Here is an 18,697-nt window from a genome sequence, read left to right as displayed (position 1 = left end):
TATTAAATAAAACAAAAACATTTTTAAAATGCAACATAATTGAAAATTTTCGAAATTTTTTTTCCAATATTAGTTTAGGAATATATATTTTCCAACAAAAAAAATAAAAAAAATACCAAAAAAATAAAAAAATAAATACATTTTTTTTACATATTTTAGTAGAATATTTAGAATATTCTATATATCTGGCAAATCTAATAGAATATTCTAAACATTCTAAAACTCATATTACAATATGTATATTGTAATATTCTATTATAATATTTCACGTATTATTAAAAAAAAACGGTAATTTTTTTTTTTTTTTTTAGTTAAATAAAATTCCGAAAATAATAATAAAAAAAAGAATTTTTGGTTTTATTTTGTATTTTAATATTATTTTTAGATTTGATCTCACGGTCTTACAAAATTAGTATGGTTTCAAATTAACCTGAATATATATATATATATATATATATATATATATATATATATATATATATATATATATATATATATATATATATATATATTATCGTGTATGTGTATTAAGGAGGTCATGAGAATGATAACCATTTACAGTAATGATATTAAAATTGAACAACACTCCTACTTAAATCTTTTGTTTAAAAAAACATATCAAATACTAAGACTATGTGACCGTGTTTTTGCACAAATAATTATTTTAAAAGAATAATAAAGGTTTTAAAAAGATTTAATCTTTTAATTAAAAGAGAGATATTTTCGTAAGGGACAAAATGTTCACACTAAACTATGGCGACCATTCAGGTAATTTCATCTAATTTACAATTTTGCTTTTGATCATTGAAATATTTGAAATTTGTGACATATTTCGTATTTATAAAATGGAAATGAATGATAACAATTAAAACGTGGATACCTACGTGGAATCTATTGAAAAATTAACGTGCTATAGGACTCTTTTGTCCACAACTTCTTATATCAACTTTAACGATTAGAGACTATATCCAGAAACTCTTATGGTCGGTTTAACACTAGATTGCACAAGTAACAACACTAGTCAGCCGGAAGTCGTCCGATCATCAGCGGGAACCTGTTTCATTTTGTTCATGGCATACACTTCACTTCCATTCATAAGGTATACAATTTACATTCCCAAGCTTCCACCATAAGATTTTGTTATTAGTTCCTAAGAAAGATAATAGGTGGAAAGTATCATTTATATTAAATGCGACATTATACTGTCCATTTTTGTCCAGAATTCATGATCGAGATTTAAACTTGACGAACATGTCAGCTTTCATAAATAGGGCCCATATTTTGGAAATTGGATCACTGCAATTTCTTCATTTGTGCATGTAATGGGTGGTGGTTGATGACAAATTATTACCAATGTGCTAGTCATGGTTCTAACTTATAAATCTCGTTGTATGGAAATTAACCTGTGTATATAATTTATTTATTTTTACTGTTTGCTTAGAAGCACTATGAAACCACAGTCACTATCTTATCTTCAACAATGGATCCGCTTTAACAACTGGAGCAGTGTCGTGTTTTTATTGCTGCTAGTTTTCTTGGAGGTTACTGAATCACAGTTCTTGGTTAAGACTCTGCCAGGTTTGCCTGGCGATCTTCCTTTCACACTCGAAACTGGGTAAGACCCTGTCCTTTGAAATAAAAATGTGTTGATTTAATTTACTAAGGTTTCATTATATATGACTAAATGCAAGAAATAACATATTTCTAATTTAGTATAAAACTATGCTTTAATTCAATTTTATTAAGTCATTATATTCTGAAAAATCTACACCAATTTAACTTTGTACCTTTAATCATTTTCTTACTAAACATAAATTGTTTTTTTTATGACCTTTTAATAACCGGATAGATTTTTCAAAGTACCATATTATAGGAAAATATGGAAGTAGAATGTTATAATGAACATATTCATTTATGCCGTTGCTATTTCTTGCATTTAACCTTTGTGCATATTGTTATTGTTGTTATTATTATCCTTTATTTAGTATGAAAGATATACTAACTCTTAAGACAACAATATGGTTCAAGTTACATTGGGGTAGGAGAATATGATGAGGTGCAACTATTTTACTATTTCGTTGAGTCAGAAGGAAACCCAAAAGACGACCCTCTCATGCTTTGGCTTACAGGAGGGCCTGGCTGTTCTGGTCTTTCTGGCCTTTTGTATGAAATAGGTACTTCTAAGATCTGAAGTTGTTATATATATATATATATATATATATATATATATATATATATATATATATATATATATATATATATATATATATATATATATATATATATATATATATATATATATATATACTAAAAATATTTATTTTTGAATTTGATATTACTGTGAAGTGTGCGGGTTATTTACATTATTTGCAAACAAAGAGTAAAATTTCCATTCACCATCATTCAAAAGGTTCTTCAGTGCATTTTAAGATGACAATCCCATGATTTAGTCAAAAATGATTTGTCATATGCCTTAGAAGTGATGGAGAACAAATCGGTGTTGTTAATTTTGTTTGTTACTTAATTCATGTGTGTCATGGTAGATTTTATTTAAAAGTTCATGGCAAGTAATGTGTAAGGTTTCACATACTCTCTGTTAACTTAATATGCCAATATCATAAACTAATGCCAAATTATGTGTATTTCCATCATAAATTTAGATAGATTTTATTTAACTTCTTGCTGGTTGTAGGCCCGTTCACTATTAACTATGTAAATTCCACTGTGGAGAACGTAATGCTCGAGATAAACCCTCACAGTTGGACAAAGGTATCCTTTTACTTGTTGATTTCGTTTTAAAATTTCTAATATGTTTGATGTCAACAAGCCAATGAGTACAAGTTTCTTCATGATATAACTAATGAAACAAGTATTACATTTTAGGCTGCCAACATTATATTTCTTGATCAACCTGCCGGGTCTGGATTCTCCTATGCAAAAACTCCCGAAGCTTATATAACAAATGATACATTATCAACAGTGCAGATTTACCATTTTCTAAGGAAGGTAAGGATAAGGTTGTTAATTTCCTGATGAATCTAAAGGATTACTTTTACATATTTAAAGGCATACTCACATGTTCGATTTGTGTCTTTGAAATTTGTTTTAGATACGAACTAAGATCATTAATGTTTGCTTGCTATGTCTATTCAAATTAACAGTGGCTTGTGGACCATCCTACATTTCTCAAAAATCCATTATATATTTGTGCCGATTCCTACTCTGGCCTAGTGGTGCCAATGATTCTTTTGGAAATATATAACGGTATATTCAAATACTTGCTATAAAGATGGTTTCAAAAACACAAGTATATGATTCACTAAATTTTACAGCCATCTTGTTTATTCTGCTAAAGCATTTTTTTGACTAAATAAAGTCTTTCTTGTTTCCCTATTTTGTAGGTAATGAAGTTGGAGAAGGGCCACAGATCAACATCAAAGTACGAATTGATCGATCAATCATTTGAAAAAATGTTGGTGTGCATGACTTGATTTGAAAATGCTTTGCCTGATATATTTATGTATGTTTTCAAACATAGGGGTATGTGATTGGTAATCCTCTAGCAGACACAAATGGTGACTACAATTCAAGAATACCATTTGCTCATCGTATGGCACTTTTATCAGATGCAATCTACAATGTAAATAAATACACTTGAGTTGTCTGCCCGTACATAATTGAATACATCAAGGAATTAAGTAAAGTGCATGTTTTTGCAGTCAACTAAAGAAACTTGTCATGGAGAGTACTTAAATGTGGATCCCAACAATACTCGATGTGTACATGATCTTCAAGTGGTAGATAAGGTGCCAGAGTAGACTTGAACATGGATCGTATACTATCTGTTACCTAATGTTTCGCAATCTTTATATTTCTGGTTAATTAAGCTTTATTATTTCGATTTGCAGTTCCTTGAAGGAATTTGCATGCCCCACATTTTAGAGCCAGTTTGTGACACTTCAAATGCCTTAAAATTTCATCTCTTCAAGACGGACTTAAGATCTCTTGACAAAACTTCTGCGGATGTTCCTCGAGTTCAGAAACAATGGTGTCGTGTATTACTCTATCTAAAAACTTTTAATTTTGTCTCTAATAAATTAAAGGTGATTGAGTTTTGTGACCATCATATTAGACACTTACTTTTAAAATAACACAATAGCTTTAGTGACATATTAAAATCAAAACAACTTACATTTTTATCCTTTCAAAAAGTAATATTTCAATTTTTTTAGGAAAAACTCATTTACATTCAAAACTCGAATATGTTAGAGTGATCAAATTAAAAGAAAGATTTAGTGAATTAAATGGTTCATTTATATTTAGGAGAAAATGTGTTTTTTAGAATGAGACCAATGTTAGAGTTTGACTTGGATATTAATCTCACCTAGAACAAAGTGAAGAAACAGGAATGGCTATTTTCAAAAGGATAAGTGTTTGGAGTAGACCAAGAGTCAATAGGCTCGAAGCCGTACATTAAAAAAATACTTATCCTATGGGCTCAGCCCTATAGTTTTAAGGGTTTACGGCTATAGGTATTTATAGCTAGGGATCCCAGTGTAATCACTTTGAAAACAATCATGAGGAATAAAAGACTTCTCTGATTCCTATGTGTGGATGTAGGTCACATCAATGAAACCATGTTAATACTTTATGTCGTTTTATTGCTTTCTTTGCTTGCTTTCTTCACAACTTGTATCATAGTCTCGGTTGTTCGAGTGGCTAAATATGTTCGAATGAACATGATGTGGAAGATGAGGATGAAGGCTCTTTATTCAATAGGGTTGTGCAGTGACATTGGAAGGAGAGGCAAAATTGCCGAAGGATATGACGGCCGATGCGAAGTAAATGTTTTGGCAAAAGCACATAGTGCAACTGATGAAGTGCTATAGGAGGTTGTGGACCAATCTGATGGGTTTTAGGCATAAGAACAGTCCTATGTGCTCATACAAACCCTAATACTTGGATCTAGGTTTCTCTATTGTACATGCTTTGAATCCAAGACTAATAACCTTAGATCTAACATATTATAAACTGAATTAGGGTTTATAGAATTACCTTTAATTGTTATATAGTAATAACAATTAATTCCTTGCTTGAATAGGCCTTAGAAAGCTTAGTGCCTCAAGTGCTGCACCTCTAATGGAGTCACAAACACCTTATGCAACTTGGATGAAGAGGAGAAGAGAGGGGAGGCACCAAAAACGGCTGGAAACCCTAATGGAAGACTTGTCCACGTTTTTGGGGCATAGGGGCCCTTTATATACATGTAGGCTATTAGGGTTTACAACTAGGAAACCCTAATTTGACTGCTTAGGCCCTAAGCAGCCCATGGACTCCTTAATCATATCACTTGGACGATTTCTAATGGGCTTCCCATAGAATTCGTCCAACCTATATATTATTAGGTGATCCATAGCCCAATTATAATTATCTTATAATTACAACTTCAGTCCCCTAAGTTTAATTAATCTCTTTTAGCCACAAAATTAATTAACAATTAATTCTTGACTAATATTAATTAAACAATATGATTTCTCCTTTAATATATTATTCTCATAATATATTAATAAATCATATTTTAAACCTTTCTCTCCTTAATTCATCCTACATATTGCTATGGTGAAGGCAACCCAAAAGGACCATGCTCATAATCGGGTCAAGTACATACCAAAATAGTTATGGACTTAGACACTAATCCAACAGTCTCCCACTTGGATAAGTCTAATAACTATTTTCCGTATGACTTCAGAACCTGATCAGCAATCGTAGCTTTCAAAAGCCGCTGTCAACTCTGATCTTATCAAATAGCGTGTCCTCTAGATAAGGGATTATATATTCCTCCATTCTCAATATATCGTATAGACAAAAGACATGAGTTTCAATCATTCTCTCTATACTGTTTCCCGACTTCCGATTTATGACGACTGACAACAGACTACAATTGAACACATCAACTTAGTCCCGGCTTGGCCAAGCGCTTAGGTGTCATCATTAAATCATCGAGAGGCCCACAGATATCGCTTTTATCCCACTTTGGGTAAAAGGAATGGATAAACTTCGACTCAAATGCTCGCTTGCATTTATTGATCGAGTCACACACAACAATAAGTTTTATAACACCAAGTTACTGGTGCGTTTACTTATTATCAATGTGCAACCGACCAACAAATAACAACTCACATGTCTCGGTTTCAAGAATATACAATATTATCGTCTCACTAATCACTCGTGATAAAACCATGAAGTGATCCAAGTGAGCGTGGGTTTAATCCAATACTCTAATCTTATCAAAGCACTCATGAACTCTGCAGCAAACTTGTGCTATGTCTAAACACTTCAGACAATCTACAGACAGATTCATGACAGTCTTCATTCATACCTACTCCCAACGTATGACCGACTGTGGATGTTTGAATAACCTAGTTATTATGGAAGTCAAAACATGCAAATTGAAACATAACAATAATACTTAATCCTATATGGCCTCAAACTTGTGAGAGTAAATAAAACACTTCTATTTAACCACCATATTGATTACTCATTATTATCGTTTACTGTTTCAGAAAATCAACTTATTACTCGAATTACAACAATAGTTATCCCATGCATAAAGCATGCACACTATGTTTCCTATGGTCCTTACTTTGTGAAATAGATCAATTGAAAAACCTTTTTTTAATGATGCTAATTTCACAATTCCCAATCCTTATCATTAGTGTAAGAACACAAGGTTCTTTGCTACTATTAGAATATGCTAGATTCTAACATTTTACGCAACGATCCTTTCGTAAAGTCATAGCACAAAAGTCACCAAGACTTGGCTAATGAAATTACAAAGTACTTTCTTAGAAGTTGTTACAAGACAATTCCATAGACGTGAAGTCTCACATTCAAAGTACATTCCTTTGAACATCCTTCTTGCATAAAAGTTTCTAATCTAGACATAGATCCTCAATATCCAACTCCTAATATGGAAACATTTCCACATTTGCCATATGACAACTCATTCTTAATAGAATCTTATCTATTCATAATAATGTCGACATGGTCCATCCAATATCATACTTCCAACTACTCACAAGCGACCAATCCTCAGCGAACTTTGGATCGTCCTTTGATAGTTGTTTAATAATTTTAGTCAAAAACCCATTCTAGTCCTTTTTCCCTCTTAATGCGCTAGACATTTGAAAAATTTTAGAATGATAAATTATTATAGCATTTGCAATCGATCCTATACCCGAAGTGTATGGGACACGATGCATAATGTCTCACATAAAGATATGATACTTTACCAATCTTTTGCCATAATATTTTATGTGTCATGTTCTCACAATTCGAACTATGAAGAGGGATGCCGTAATCATAATCGAATTTTAAGAACATACAATGTATCCTTTGACTGAAAATATTAAAATTTCTCAATCTAAGCTTCAGATTTTGAAACGAAGTATAATATTCTCTCCCTTAATTACAACAAAACAATTTTTCAACCCATGCAACTTTGCAAATTGAATCTTTGTTTTTCTATAATTAATATTGCTAACTTGCAATACTTGCCATAATAATCATACAGGCATAACACTTATGCTCCCACTATCATGATGATTATTATTATATAAGCATAACACTTATGCTCCCACTAGCTTTGACATGTATTCAGAAAACAAATGAACTTCCAGAAAACAATGCCTATTGAATTTCTGAAATTCATATTTCTAATACCAGATACTTCGATAAGCCTTTATCTAGGCTTCTTAACCTTATACACCTTTTTCTTAGATAGCTCATATGTGTGTTTAAACAATTCAGAACTTATGTTACTAAGTTCCAAATGTTGAAACTAATTGCCAAATCTCATAATTCGAACTATGGAAAGGGATGCCGTAACCATAATCGAATTTTGAGAATACAATTTTCACAATCGCTATCTTCTTAAAATCTCTTTTAGTGAAAGCATTTCCTCACAGTCATTTTCATGAAGGAGGGAATCTTATGACACTTAGATTTTATGGTGTATGATTTCCTATCCATGTGAATTTGCCAAAACCAAGGTTTGCGACAAATCCAAACTCATATGGACTGAACTTTCTTAATCTTGATTTCTTGCCTTATGGTAACACGAGTGCCCACCATGTCTTCCAAGTAGTTTAGTAACTTGTCCTTACATATCAATGTACTTTCCATCGACTAAGGATCTAGTATGCATTCAAATGAGAACTCATAGAACTCACATACGCAATTAACTCAATTGGAATGGCACAAAAACAAAATATTGTCAGCACGATAGGTTGTAAACCTCAAGTCGTGTGCTAGTGATGATCGATAAGGTTTATTCTTGATTTGTTCTTGAAACCTTTCAAGACCATTAAGACTCCCACTGACTCCTTGACATATAAGATTCTCTTGTCAAGAAACATTTCTTGACAAAGCAAATATTCAAGAGTTAGTGTAGTTCTTATCAAGACAAAACACTTCACATAATTGGTCCTAGTTGGTCTTTGTCTTATCCAAGACAGCATAACTTACCAATTTCAAATGTGCAAGAATAAGAAAACATTTCCAAATTCCACATTTGATGAGTGTTATAAACCTACTTAAGACTTGTCATTCAATGTCACAATCTTGGAGTATGACTCCAAGACTTGATATTGGAACGAAGTATGATTGGCTCTTTGATTTAACCATTTCTACAATTCTTGATTCCTCTTCTTAGATATGCAAATGCACTAAGACTCACTTAGAGGATCAATTGATATATGGTTCTTAATCATTAAGACTTCATTATAAAACACAATAAAAGGTACTCTCCCTTCTTCTTAGAATGGAGAAACTTTTATCTTTCTGCCTTCTTGATTCTTCTTATTCGTTCTGCTATTGATTGAAACTATTTCAGTTAACTCAGAATTATACTCAATCTTATAAGTATAACCATATTTACTAAACTTTAGTAAATCATGACGAATATCTTTGTCACTCTTGTGGTAGACTTGATCAACGTACGACCTAGTGTACTCGATCTCCTAGTCCTTCAATTGACACTTTGCCAAAGAATTAGTCTAAGTTTCCCAAATGTGAAAGTTTTTTCATTCATCATGCAACACACATTGCATGATTCCAAGTTTCTGTCCAATTGAAACTTGGGCGATGAGAAACTCTCCCTATTTGGTAAACTTTTGACATTTCCACAAATAACACAATTAAGAATCAAATCCATTATTGCTAATAATAAAAACATTCAAACATTAATTCTTTCATACATGCCATTGCAAGGATAAATAAATAAGATAAAGTCAAAATTCATTTTATTGCGGAAAAAAATTTGTCCTTACAATGCAATTCAATTGAAAAACAATGTTATTACATATTTCTTAACAATCTATTCTAACTCCAAGTAGTAGCTCAAGAATCCATTCTTCAAGTAATGTGATCGAAATCCATTTCTTCATGATTAGATTCAGCTCACTTCTTCCCTCAAGCTTCCTTTCTTTTCTTCGATCCTACAAAACATCAAAATGTAATCTTATCACATCATGTATTACGAATCTAGAATAGGAACTCAAAAGAGTTAGATAATGGATTTTACCTGAAGCAGAGCCATACATCTTGACTCTCCCATCTCTTAGATCTTTCAGGTAGTTAGGGCAGCTTCGTCTCCAATGCCCCTTCTCTTGGCAATAAAAGCAAATGGACTCCTTTGGCACAGCACATCGGACAATCATAGGCTTAGTTCTTTCTGGACTTCCAATGTTGCCAGTGTCCATTGAAGTTTGGGAGTTTGATTCACTAGACAAATTTGCTTGACCAGCACGCCAAATCATTGCTGATTCAGCAGCTATAAGCAAATAGGTGAGATCAATTAGGGTCACGTCGTGGTCCATCATATAGTACTCTCTAACGAACTCACTATATGATTTAGGAAGTGACTGAAGAACCCAGTCAACAGCCAACTCGCTTGAAATCTCGACACCCATCATGATTAACCTATCAATGTGTGACTTCATCTCTAAGACGTGTGCACACACAGGTTTCCCATCTTCTTGTTTACTTGCCAAAAGGGCTTGAGTGAGCTTGAACTTTTCAAGCCTTTGAACTTGTGGGTCAGGGAGAATAATTGGAGGAGGTGGAGGAAGTGAAGCACGACTCTCATTTCCTTGATCGTATCTCGGAACGTCATCTTCATTTGGAAAGCTTGTTCCAAAGGATTTGGGAAGACCATTGTAAGATGTAGACATCTACAAAACGGGAGAAAATTCAAGTTAAGTTGATTAGAATTCTTGATGCAACACCCAAATGAAACATCAAGCTAGGATCCAACACAATACTCTACAACCTAGAAGAGGGATGCCGTAATCTAGTTGCAGAATATCTGAAGGTAAGTAAATGACGATTTACCAATTTCCACCATGAAAAACGAAAAGGAAGTTTAAGTTTTAAATGAATTGAAACTCCTAGATCTTTTGAGATTCATTGAACTTTTCAATGGCATGTTTAATCTCGATTATGCCCTACTATTTGTGACTGGGATGCCGAGGATCACAAACAAGGTGTGAATAACCATACGAATCACGTGGTGCGCTCAATGCTACAATCATCTAATCAATGTGCCAGTTAGCCACACACGCTCCATTGATCTATGATAAGCATCGAGTCACCCTTCGCTACCAATATCATCCCCAAATCAGTGTGCCGGTTAACCACACACGCTCCACTAACGTTTGACAGGGGTACGAAGTGTAATTCTATGGATTAGCATATAATTTCACATTTTTCCTAAAGTAACTATGATTTGGGAATTTGAAAAGGCATTTAGTTACTTTGTACTTCATTATACTTATAATGGAAGGTTTCTGTCCTATCCTACCCGTTCGGCTAACGACCCTCCACTAGTCAAGAGTGCGGTGGGTAAGAGTGGATACCCATTCAATCGCCATTTTATAGGCAATTTCCTTAAACACCCCTTATAGACAAGCTTCGTGAATGAGGCCTACTAACGGTAAGACTAACTGTTTACACATACATATATAATATTAGACTTTTAATGTTATATATAGTATAGGGTGTATTTTACACTTTTAAAATACTATGTGGTTTAATTTAGTAAAATTATACTTTTAATTTAATTAAATGTAAACCAAAACTTTATGGGTTTATTAAATCACTTTTAATTATACACTTTAGTTAATTAATGAAACCATAAGGGTGTGATTTGAACTTTTCAAATTACTAGGGTTTTAGAATTTAACATTTCAAAATTAAACTTTTAGTCAAACAATTTAAATTCCAAAACTTGAAGGCAAGTTTTGAAACTTTTCAAAACATAAGCAAGAACATTCTAGATCAAATTACAAATAATAATAATTAACCAATTAATCGGTAATTATCTAAATATGACCTAATTCAACTTCTTGCAAGATAATCTATCAAATAATTCAAATAAATCAAGTTTATCATATAAGGAAATTATTATCTAATTAAATTGACAATTATCTTTTACTTAGGTAAGGATATCTTTTAAATTAAACAATTAATTTAACCTAATCCCTTAAATCCCCTAGAATTCGAAATTATGGGATGGGATATTCAAAATCTTTAATTACCAAATTTAAACATTTAAAAGATAATTACAAGATATGCAATATCCAAATCCCTAAAATCTTGGGATCTTATCTTTGGGGGCAAGGGATTTTCGAAATCCCTAGGGTTTCCTAACCTTAATATCGAAATTTGGAGGCTAGGCAAAAAAAAAATTTAAGAACCCTATCAAAAATCGCCAACTAGGGTTTTGCAACCCTAATTTGCGAAAAACACCATGCCTTAGGGTTTACATGCCATAAACCCTAATTTGTCAAATTCATAAAACATATAAGCATCAAATACAACTGAAACCAATCAAGGCTCTGATACCACTGATGGGTTTTAGGCATAAGAACAGTCCTATGTGCTCATACAAACCCTAATGCTTGGATCTAGGTTTCTCTATTGTACATGCTTTGAATCCAAGACTAATAACCTTAGATCTAACATATTATAAACTGAATTAGGGTTTATAGAATTACCTTTAATTGTTATATAGTAATAACAATTAATTCCTTGCTTGAATAGGCCTTAGAAAGCTTAGTGCCTCAAGTGCTGCACCTCTAATGGAGTCACAAACACCTTATGCAACTTGGATGAAGAGGAGAAGAGAGGGGAGGCACCAAAAACGGCTGGAAACCCTAATGGAAGACTTGTCCACGTTTTTGGGGCATAGGGTCCCTTTATATACATGTAGGCTATTAGGGTTTACAACTAGGAAACCCTAATTTGACTGCTTAGGCCCTAAGCAGCCCATGGACTCCTTAATCATATCACTTGGACGATTTCTAATGGGCTTCCCATAGAATTCGTCCAACCTATATATTATTAGGTGATCCATAGCCCAATTATAATTATCTTATAATTACAACTTCAGTCCCCTAAGTTTAATTAATCTCTTTTAGCCACAAAATTAATTAACAATTAATTCTTGACTAATATTAATTAAACAATATGATTTCTCCTTTAATATATTATTCTCATAATATATTAATAAATCATATTTTAAACCTTTCTCTCCTTAATTCATCCTACATATTGCTATGGTGAAGGCAACCCAAAAGGACCATGCTCATAATCGGGTCAAGTACATACCAAAATAGTTATGGACTTAGACACTAATCCAACACAATCAATTGCTTTTGGGCATTGGGAGAAACTTTGGGACAAGTATTATAATAACTCTCTCACGGATTGGTTGTATCATAAACAACATCTGTATATCATTCGATGAAAGAAAGTACTGATGTAATAGATCATCGGGACAATGTTAGTCATATTATTCTTGATATACAAGGTGGTGATGGTAACTTCAAAAATGAGGATCAAGATCTTTTTTTTTTGTGTTCTATGTCGAAATTATATGAGAATTTCTTGATACCATGTTATATAGTAGAACAAAGATTACTACCTTTGACCGGAAGGATACCTTGTTGTCCAAGGAACTGAAACGTGGGGTTTTTGGTAATGAGGGGGTTTCAGTTCTTTTTTTGTTTGTTGGCAACAGTAAAATACAAAACAGGGAGGGTGGAAACAGGGGAAATTCATGATCTAAGTCTAATGTATCCATGGAATTTAAATGTTATCATGTAAAGATAAGGATACTTCAAAAGGGATTGTCCACAACGCAATGAGACATAAGTGACAGTATAGCTGTATGAATGGTTGGTTTTGCAGACACTTCGATTTTGGACAAATATGTATCTCATCATATGACTTTCTCACTCAATCTATTTTTCTTTCAAGAAACAGACTGGCATAGTAAAGTTTGGTGATGATGGGATATGGAGTATCAAGAACAATGGCATATTAAAGATTAAAATGCATAACGGTATGGTCAAAAACCTAGATTGCTAGTGTATTCCAGATCTTCTGATTAATTTGATTTCTGTTGAATATTTATTCAAACATGTACACAGGTATTATGATGAAGATGATCGGTTAAAATTCACAAAAGTGCACTCATGGTGATGAAAAAGGAAACTATAACATGGGATTACTTTCTGGAAGATAACTTAGTGACATGAAAGGTGGTTGTTTGTTAATATTTGAAAAAGTGTGATGATAGTCAAAATTATGGCATTAACGACGAGTCACATGAGCAAGAAGGGAATTTCAATCTCGGATAAACATGAATTGCTTGGTCGACATAACTGGGAAGATGAAATACTATAAAGCTTGTGTCACGGCAAAGCAACACATGGTGAATTTTAGATCTGGTAAGCATATGACAAATAAATCCTTATGAATATTCATTCAAATTTATATGGAACTTCTCCAATGAATTCTTATGAATATTCATTCAAATTTATATGGAACTTCTCCAAATCAGTATGTACACCTTTAGTGGCACACTTTAAACTTGACCACAACACAATACCAAATACATATGAGAAGAAATGTTACATGAGAAAAGTTCCATATTCCAATGTTGTTGGAAGCCTTATGTATGATATGTTTGTACTAGATTTGATATGGCTTATACACTAAGTAACAAGTTTATGAGTAATTTGGGGAAGACTCCCTGGAAAGCAGTCAATGGATTATGTGATACTTAAAAGGAATGCCTAATATATGTCTAGCTTAGAAAAGGTAGTGATGGTTTTATTGTCTATGTAGACTCATATTGTGGTGGACACTTGATGAATATACAATCATTTACATTCTATATTGTTACCTTGTTTGGGTGTGATATTAGTTGGAAGGAAACATTACAGCTAAGGGTTGCCTTGTTAACAACTGAGGTGTATTACATGTCATTCACCGTAGGGATTACAAAATGCATATGGATACATGGTTACATGGAGTCTTGATGTGAAGTTGGAGAATCATACTTCGTATAGTAACAACCAGCTTTAATCCTGCTTTAGTCCTGGAAAAGAATATATTTTATTCTAATAAAACAAAGAATATTTATGTCATGATGAATTTCATTCATGATGTTCTTGAAGAAGATAGGTTCTCTATTTTGAATATAGCTACTAAAGAGAACCTGAAAAATATGTTAACAAAGGCGCTAGCAACGAATAAGTTCAAGTATTAGTTCTATTTGCAAATATTCTCAAGAGATAAGTCATTTTGAGGCAAACCAGCAGGAAGGAGATGACTATTTGGAATCCTTCATCGTTAAGCAGACTTCAATTCACGGTGAAGATTTTAGAGTCTGGCTTGGATTTTAATGAGTGAAATAAGTAACCCAATCCCAGACAAAGTGAAGAAATCCGAATGGTGATTTCAAAGGGATACATGTTTGGACCTGCTTAGTTATTCTATATTTCTTGTTTATTGGCTTGTCGCAATAGTTTTTTGGGTTTTATGGTTATAAGTATTCATAGATATGGATTCCAATGTAAGCACTTTGAAAATAGCCAAGAGTAATTGAAGAGTTATCTAGATCCTGCTCGTTGTATGTCACATCCACGTTAATTCTTTGTGTCGTTTTATCGCTTTTCTTTTCTTGTTTTTTAACAAGAAAAAGATGCAATTTTTGTTTGGTAGTATGCATTTACATATGAGATATTCACAAGTATCATTCATTTATTCTTTTTATTTTTTTTTACTTGTGGCAGGATGACAACTATGTGTACTCCTCAATATGGGCTAATAGAAGAGATGTGCAAGAGGCTCTTCACATTCGTGAGGTTTGTAGTTCACAACGAGTTCTATTACTTATATTCAACTTGATCATATATGATACTTTTCATGGTCACCAGGAGTTAAATGGAATCGAGTGGGTACGATGCAATGAAACCTTGGTTTTTAGTACTGATACGGAACCAATATCTTACACGCACAATGTCATAAGTACAGTTTCTTATCATCAAAAGCTTATTGATAAACATTGTCGAGCTCTTGTATATAGGTGTTACTCTTCATCCATGTCTTTCTCCTATTATTTTATATCTATTCTTTTTAACCTAAAACTAGAGTCACTTGACCCCGAATGATGCATAAAACTTGGTTCACTAGTGGTATTTATGGAAAAAAAAAGTTAACGATTTGAGTCAAAACAACTTCAATGTGGGGGTTTTAATTCTAATGTAGATTTAACTTCTTGTGGGCACTAGACTCTTTTATGTACCCATGTAATATGTATTATATACCTGACAATATGTCACATACCTAATGGGCCATTATTTACTTGATTTATATCTCACATGATATTTGGTGTAAGCCATGTTGGTGGAACAATAACACTTATATATAAAACTAGAGTTCACTTGTTGTCGACCTTTTTCATGAAGAATGTGGTATTTTGAGAACTTTAATGCAAACCTTTACATTTACAGTGGAGATCATGACATGGTTATTCCATATATGGCTACGATTAACTGGATTGAATCGTTAAATCTATTAATTGTGAATGATTGGAGACCTTTTTTTGTTGATGAACAAGTAGCCGGGTTAGTTGTATTTTCATTGGCTTTTAATCATCTAAGAATGTTAAAAATAGAAGTATTTTGTTTTTAAAAAATATGTTGTTATCTTATTTTGTTACAGATACACCATGAAATACTCAAACAAGAACTACAACTTGACATATGCTACTGTAAAGGTGAGATATCTTCCTCATATCCTCTCCTCACTCACCGCTTCTCTTGCGTCATGAAAATTTCAATGTTTGACTTACTAAAAGAGGTTGACTTTGACAACTACAACAAAATATACAAAAGGATTATTTTCCTAGCAACACTGAGCGTGACCATATCATATCATCAAAAGAGCATAAAATAGTAATCTATTGGTGGTTGGCATAAACACCGAGTGCCCACAAAGAATCACTCCCACACTTGTTAGCTACTGAAACTTCAACCCAATGCAAGTATACTATCCTGAAACCAACTATGCAGTAAAAAACATTATGAACCTATGTTTTGAAAATTTCATGAGGCAAAAGAAAAATAAGTTGATGTGATCTTGATAGTTGACAATTTTTAATGTTGTTAAAGGGAGGAGGCCATACAGCTCCGGAGTATAAACCTAAAGAATGTTTAAGCATGCTTATGAGGTGGCTTGATAATGGCATTCTTTAAGTAACAATCATATAGTTAACGTTTAATTTCTATGTTGTATGCATCCACACTTATTTTGTACTTTCTATAATGAAATTTCAACAAATTTTCTTAATTTGATTATCCTAATTTTGTTCTATATATAATTTCTTTTTCTTTTTCCATTGTAAATTCACCTTTTATTAATAATGAAACTTAGCCTTCTTTGGCTCGAAATTTTCAATTGTAATGAGTTTATTTTAAAAAAAAAATAAATATCTTCCAATTATTCTTATAATATCCACTTGCAATAGTTAATGAGATAGTTGGTTACAACTATTTACATATGGTGCCCTTTAGTTTCGACTAATGATATTTGATTCCTTAAATTTATGATTTACATTAGAAATGTTTGTTTAGGATGTTTGAATACATTATAAATGTTTGTTTAGGATGTTTGAAAGCGTGGTTATATGGGAGACCTAGGATGGGGTCGGTGTTGTTAGCTGCCCATAGATAATTTTGGAATAACTAATATATATATATATATATATATATATATATATATATATATATATATATATATATATATATATATATATATATATATATATATATATATATATATATATATATATATATATATATATATATAAAGAGTAGGGATGAGCAAAAGGACCGAACCGGCCCGAACCGGCCCGGCGGTTCTACCGGTTCCCGGTTCCTACCGGTTATTGCCGTGTCTTCAAATGTTGGAATCGCTCCTTGAAAAATAGCATCATACGGTACCGGTTTTTGCCGGTTCTACTGGTTTTTTCCGGTTCTACCGGTTCCGGTTAAATCGGTTCCGGTTCCTACCGGTTCCCGGTTCCAAAAATCCACAAAAATAACGTCCCGGTCCCGGCCCGACCGGTTCCATCGGGTTCCGGTTCCGGCCGGTTCCCCGGTCCATATGCTCATCCCTAATAAAGAGAGAGAGAGAGAGAGAGAGAGAGAGAGAGAGCTAGGTTCAAATGTTTCTAGCAACTATTGTGTGCATGAATGCACCAATAGGAATTTAGGAAAAAATAAATCATTAAATAAATCATTTCAGGGTATTATAGTATTTATGTCTTAAGCCCCTTTTGGCCTTTTCTACAGATCTATACATTACGGAGTACACTGTACTTTACGGCCTTCTTGATTGCATATTGTATTTGCATTTAAATTCTTTTGTGGTTGATGTGTGTGAAACGAACTAAGTTTTAATCCTACTAACTTAAACACAAAGACAAACACACGAAAGGCAGTGTACCTATCGATTAATAATATAGTTGAAGCAAGTAGGGTATCGAACACAGGGAACGGTAAACAATTAAAATAAATGCTAATATTATCTAAATAAAATAAGTAATATAAAGGGGGTTTTCTCTAGTTTTACAAGACTAGAAACTTAATTAGAATAACCAACACACAAATAAATTAACTAGCAACTAAAACAATTAATTACCAACTAAATTCAATAGTAAAGAGGACTTCTGTTTAGGTTCGACTCATTTGTTCCCATGGAAGATTTCGATGTATCGGATTAATTCTTCATTGGCTACCGATTAAGATAATTAGGTTCACGTTCGCTATTTCTAATTCTTAGAAAACAAATTAACTCAAGCAATGGCCAGTTATCTAAATTAACGGGTTTCCTAGATTATTGATTCGGGTTAAGTAAGACTTGTAATGGTTAATTAAATTGACCCTTCACTTAACCTATTGCTGATGTTCATCAAACAATCTCACACATTAACTTACCTATCTTCTAATTAATTCTAGTTTCACATTCGTTATTCCTAGACATACAACTATGTGGTCACAATAAATCATATGAAATTAATAACTAAGAGATGTTCATACAACTTAATTACTGATTTATTAACAGAAGAATAGTTATTGTCAACACATAAGGTTCTTTAACAAGCTTAACTAAACATAATTACCAATTAAAATTAATCCTACTCAAATAATCAATCCATGTTCACAAAATTGTCTACCCTAACAGAAGAATAAGTTTTTAGCTCATGATTGCAGTAAACATAAACTCAAAAACGAAATCAAAGTATGTAAACATGATTCAAATCAAAAAGTTACTAAGAATAAAC

The 18,697-nt window shown here is 32.7% G+C and overlaps 1 protein-coding gene across 3 annotated transcripts; it reads left to right on the top strand.

Annotated features, from left to right (window-relative positions):
• The first annotated feature begins 963 nt into the window (after positions 1 to 963).
• LOC145053124 (serine carboxypeptidase-like 10) lies at positions 964 to 16,701 on the top strand. Of its 3 annotated transcripts, none has more exons than XM_079001114.1 (15): positions 964 to 1,099; positions 1,445 to 1,615; positions 2,029 to 2,174; positions 2,693 to 2,769; positions 2,884 to 3,006; positions 3,162 to 3,264; positions 3,402 to 3,439; positions 3,539 to 3,640; positions 3,720 to 3,806; positions 3,909 to 4,055; positions 15,144 to 15,215; positions 15,288 to 15,436; positions 15,864 to 15,977; positions 16,075 to 16,129; positions 16,524 to 16,701. In XM_079001114.1, the coding sequence occupies exons 1-15, from the start codon at positions 981 to 983 to the stop codon at positions 16,605 to 16,607; spliced, it is 1,587 nt and encodes a 528-aa protein (XP_078857240.1). In that variant the 5' UTR covers positions 964 to 980; the 3' UTR covers positions 16,608 to 16,701. The 3 variants fall into 3 exon arrangements, with proteins under 3 accessions (XP_078857240.1, XP_078857239.1, XP_078857241.1); XM_079001113.1 differs by having other exon boundaries at positions 1,442 to 1,615; XM_079001115.1 differs by lacking the exon at positions 15,864 to 15,977 and having other exon boundaries at positions 1,442 to 1,615.
• Positions 16,702 to 18,697: the final 1,996 nt, after the last annotated feature.

The sequence above is a fragment of the Lactuca serriola genome, chromosome 5, assembly GCF_051521515.1.
Source record: "Lactuca serriola cultivar US96UC23 chromosome 5, Lser_US96UC23_V15, whole genome shotgun sequence".
Taxonomy (NCBI): Eukaryota; Viridiplantae; Streptophyta; class Magnoliopsida; order Asterales; family Asteraceae; genus Lactuca; species Lactuca serriola.
Note: the sequence above shows the minus strand (reverse complement) of the source record. Positions and strands in the feature narration are given on the sequence as shown.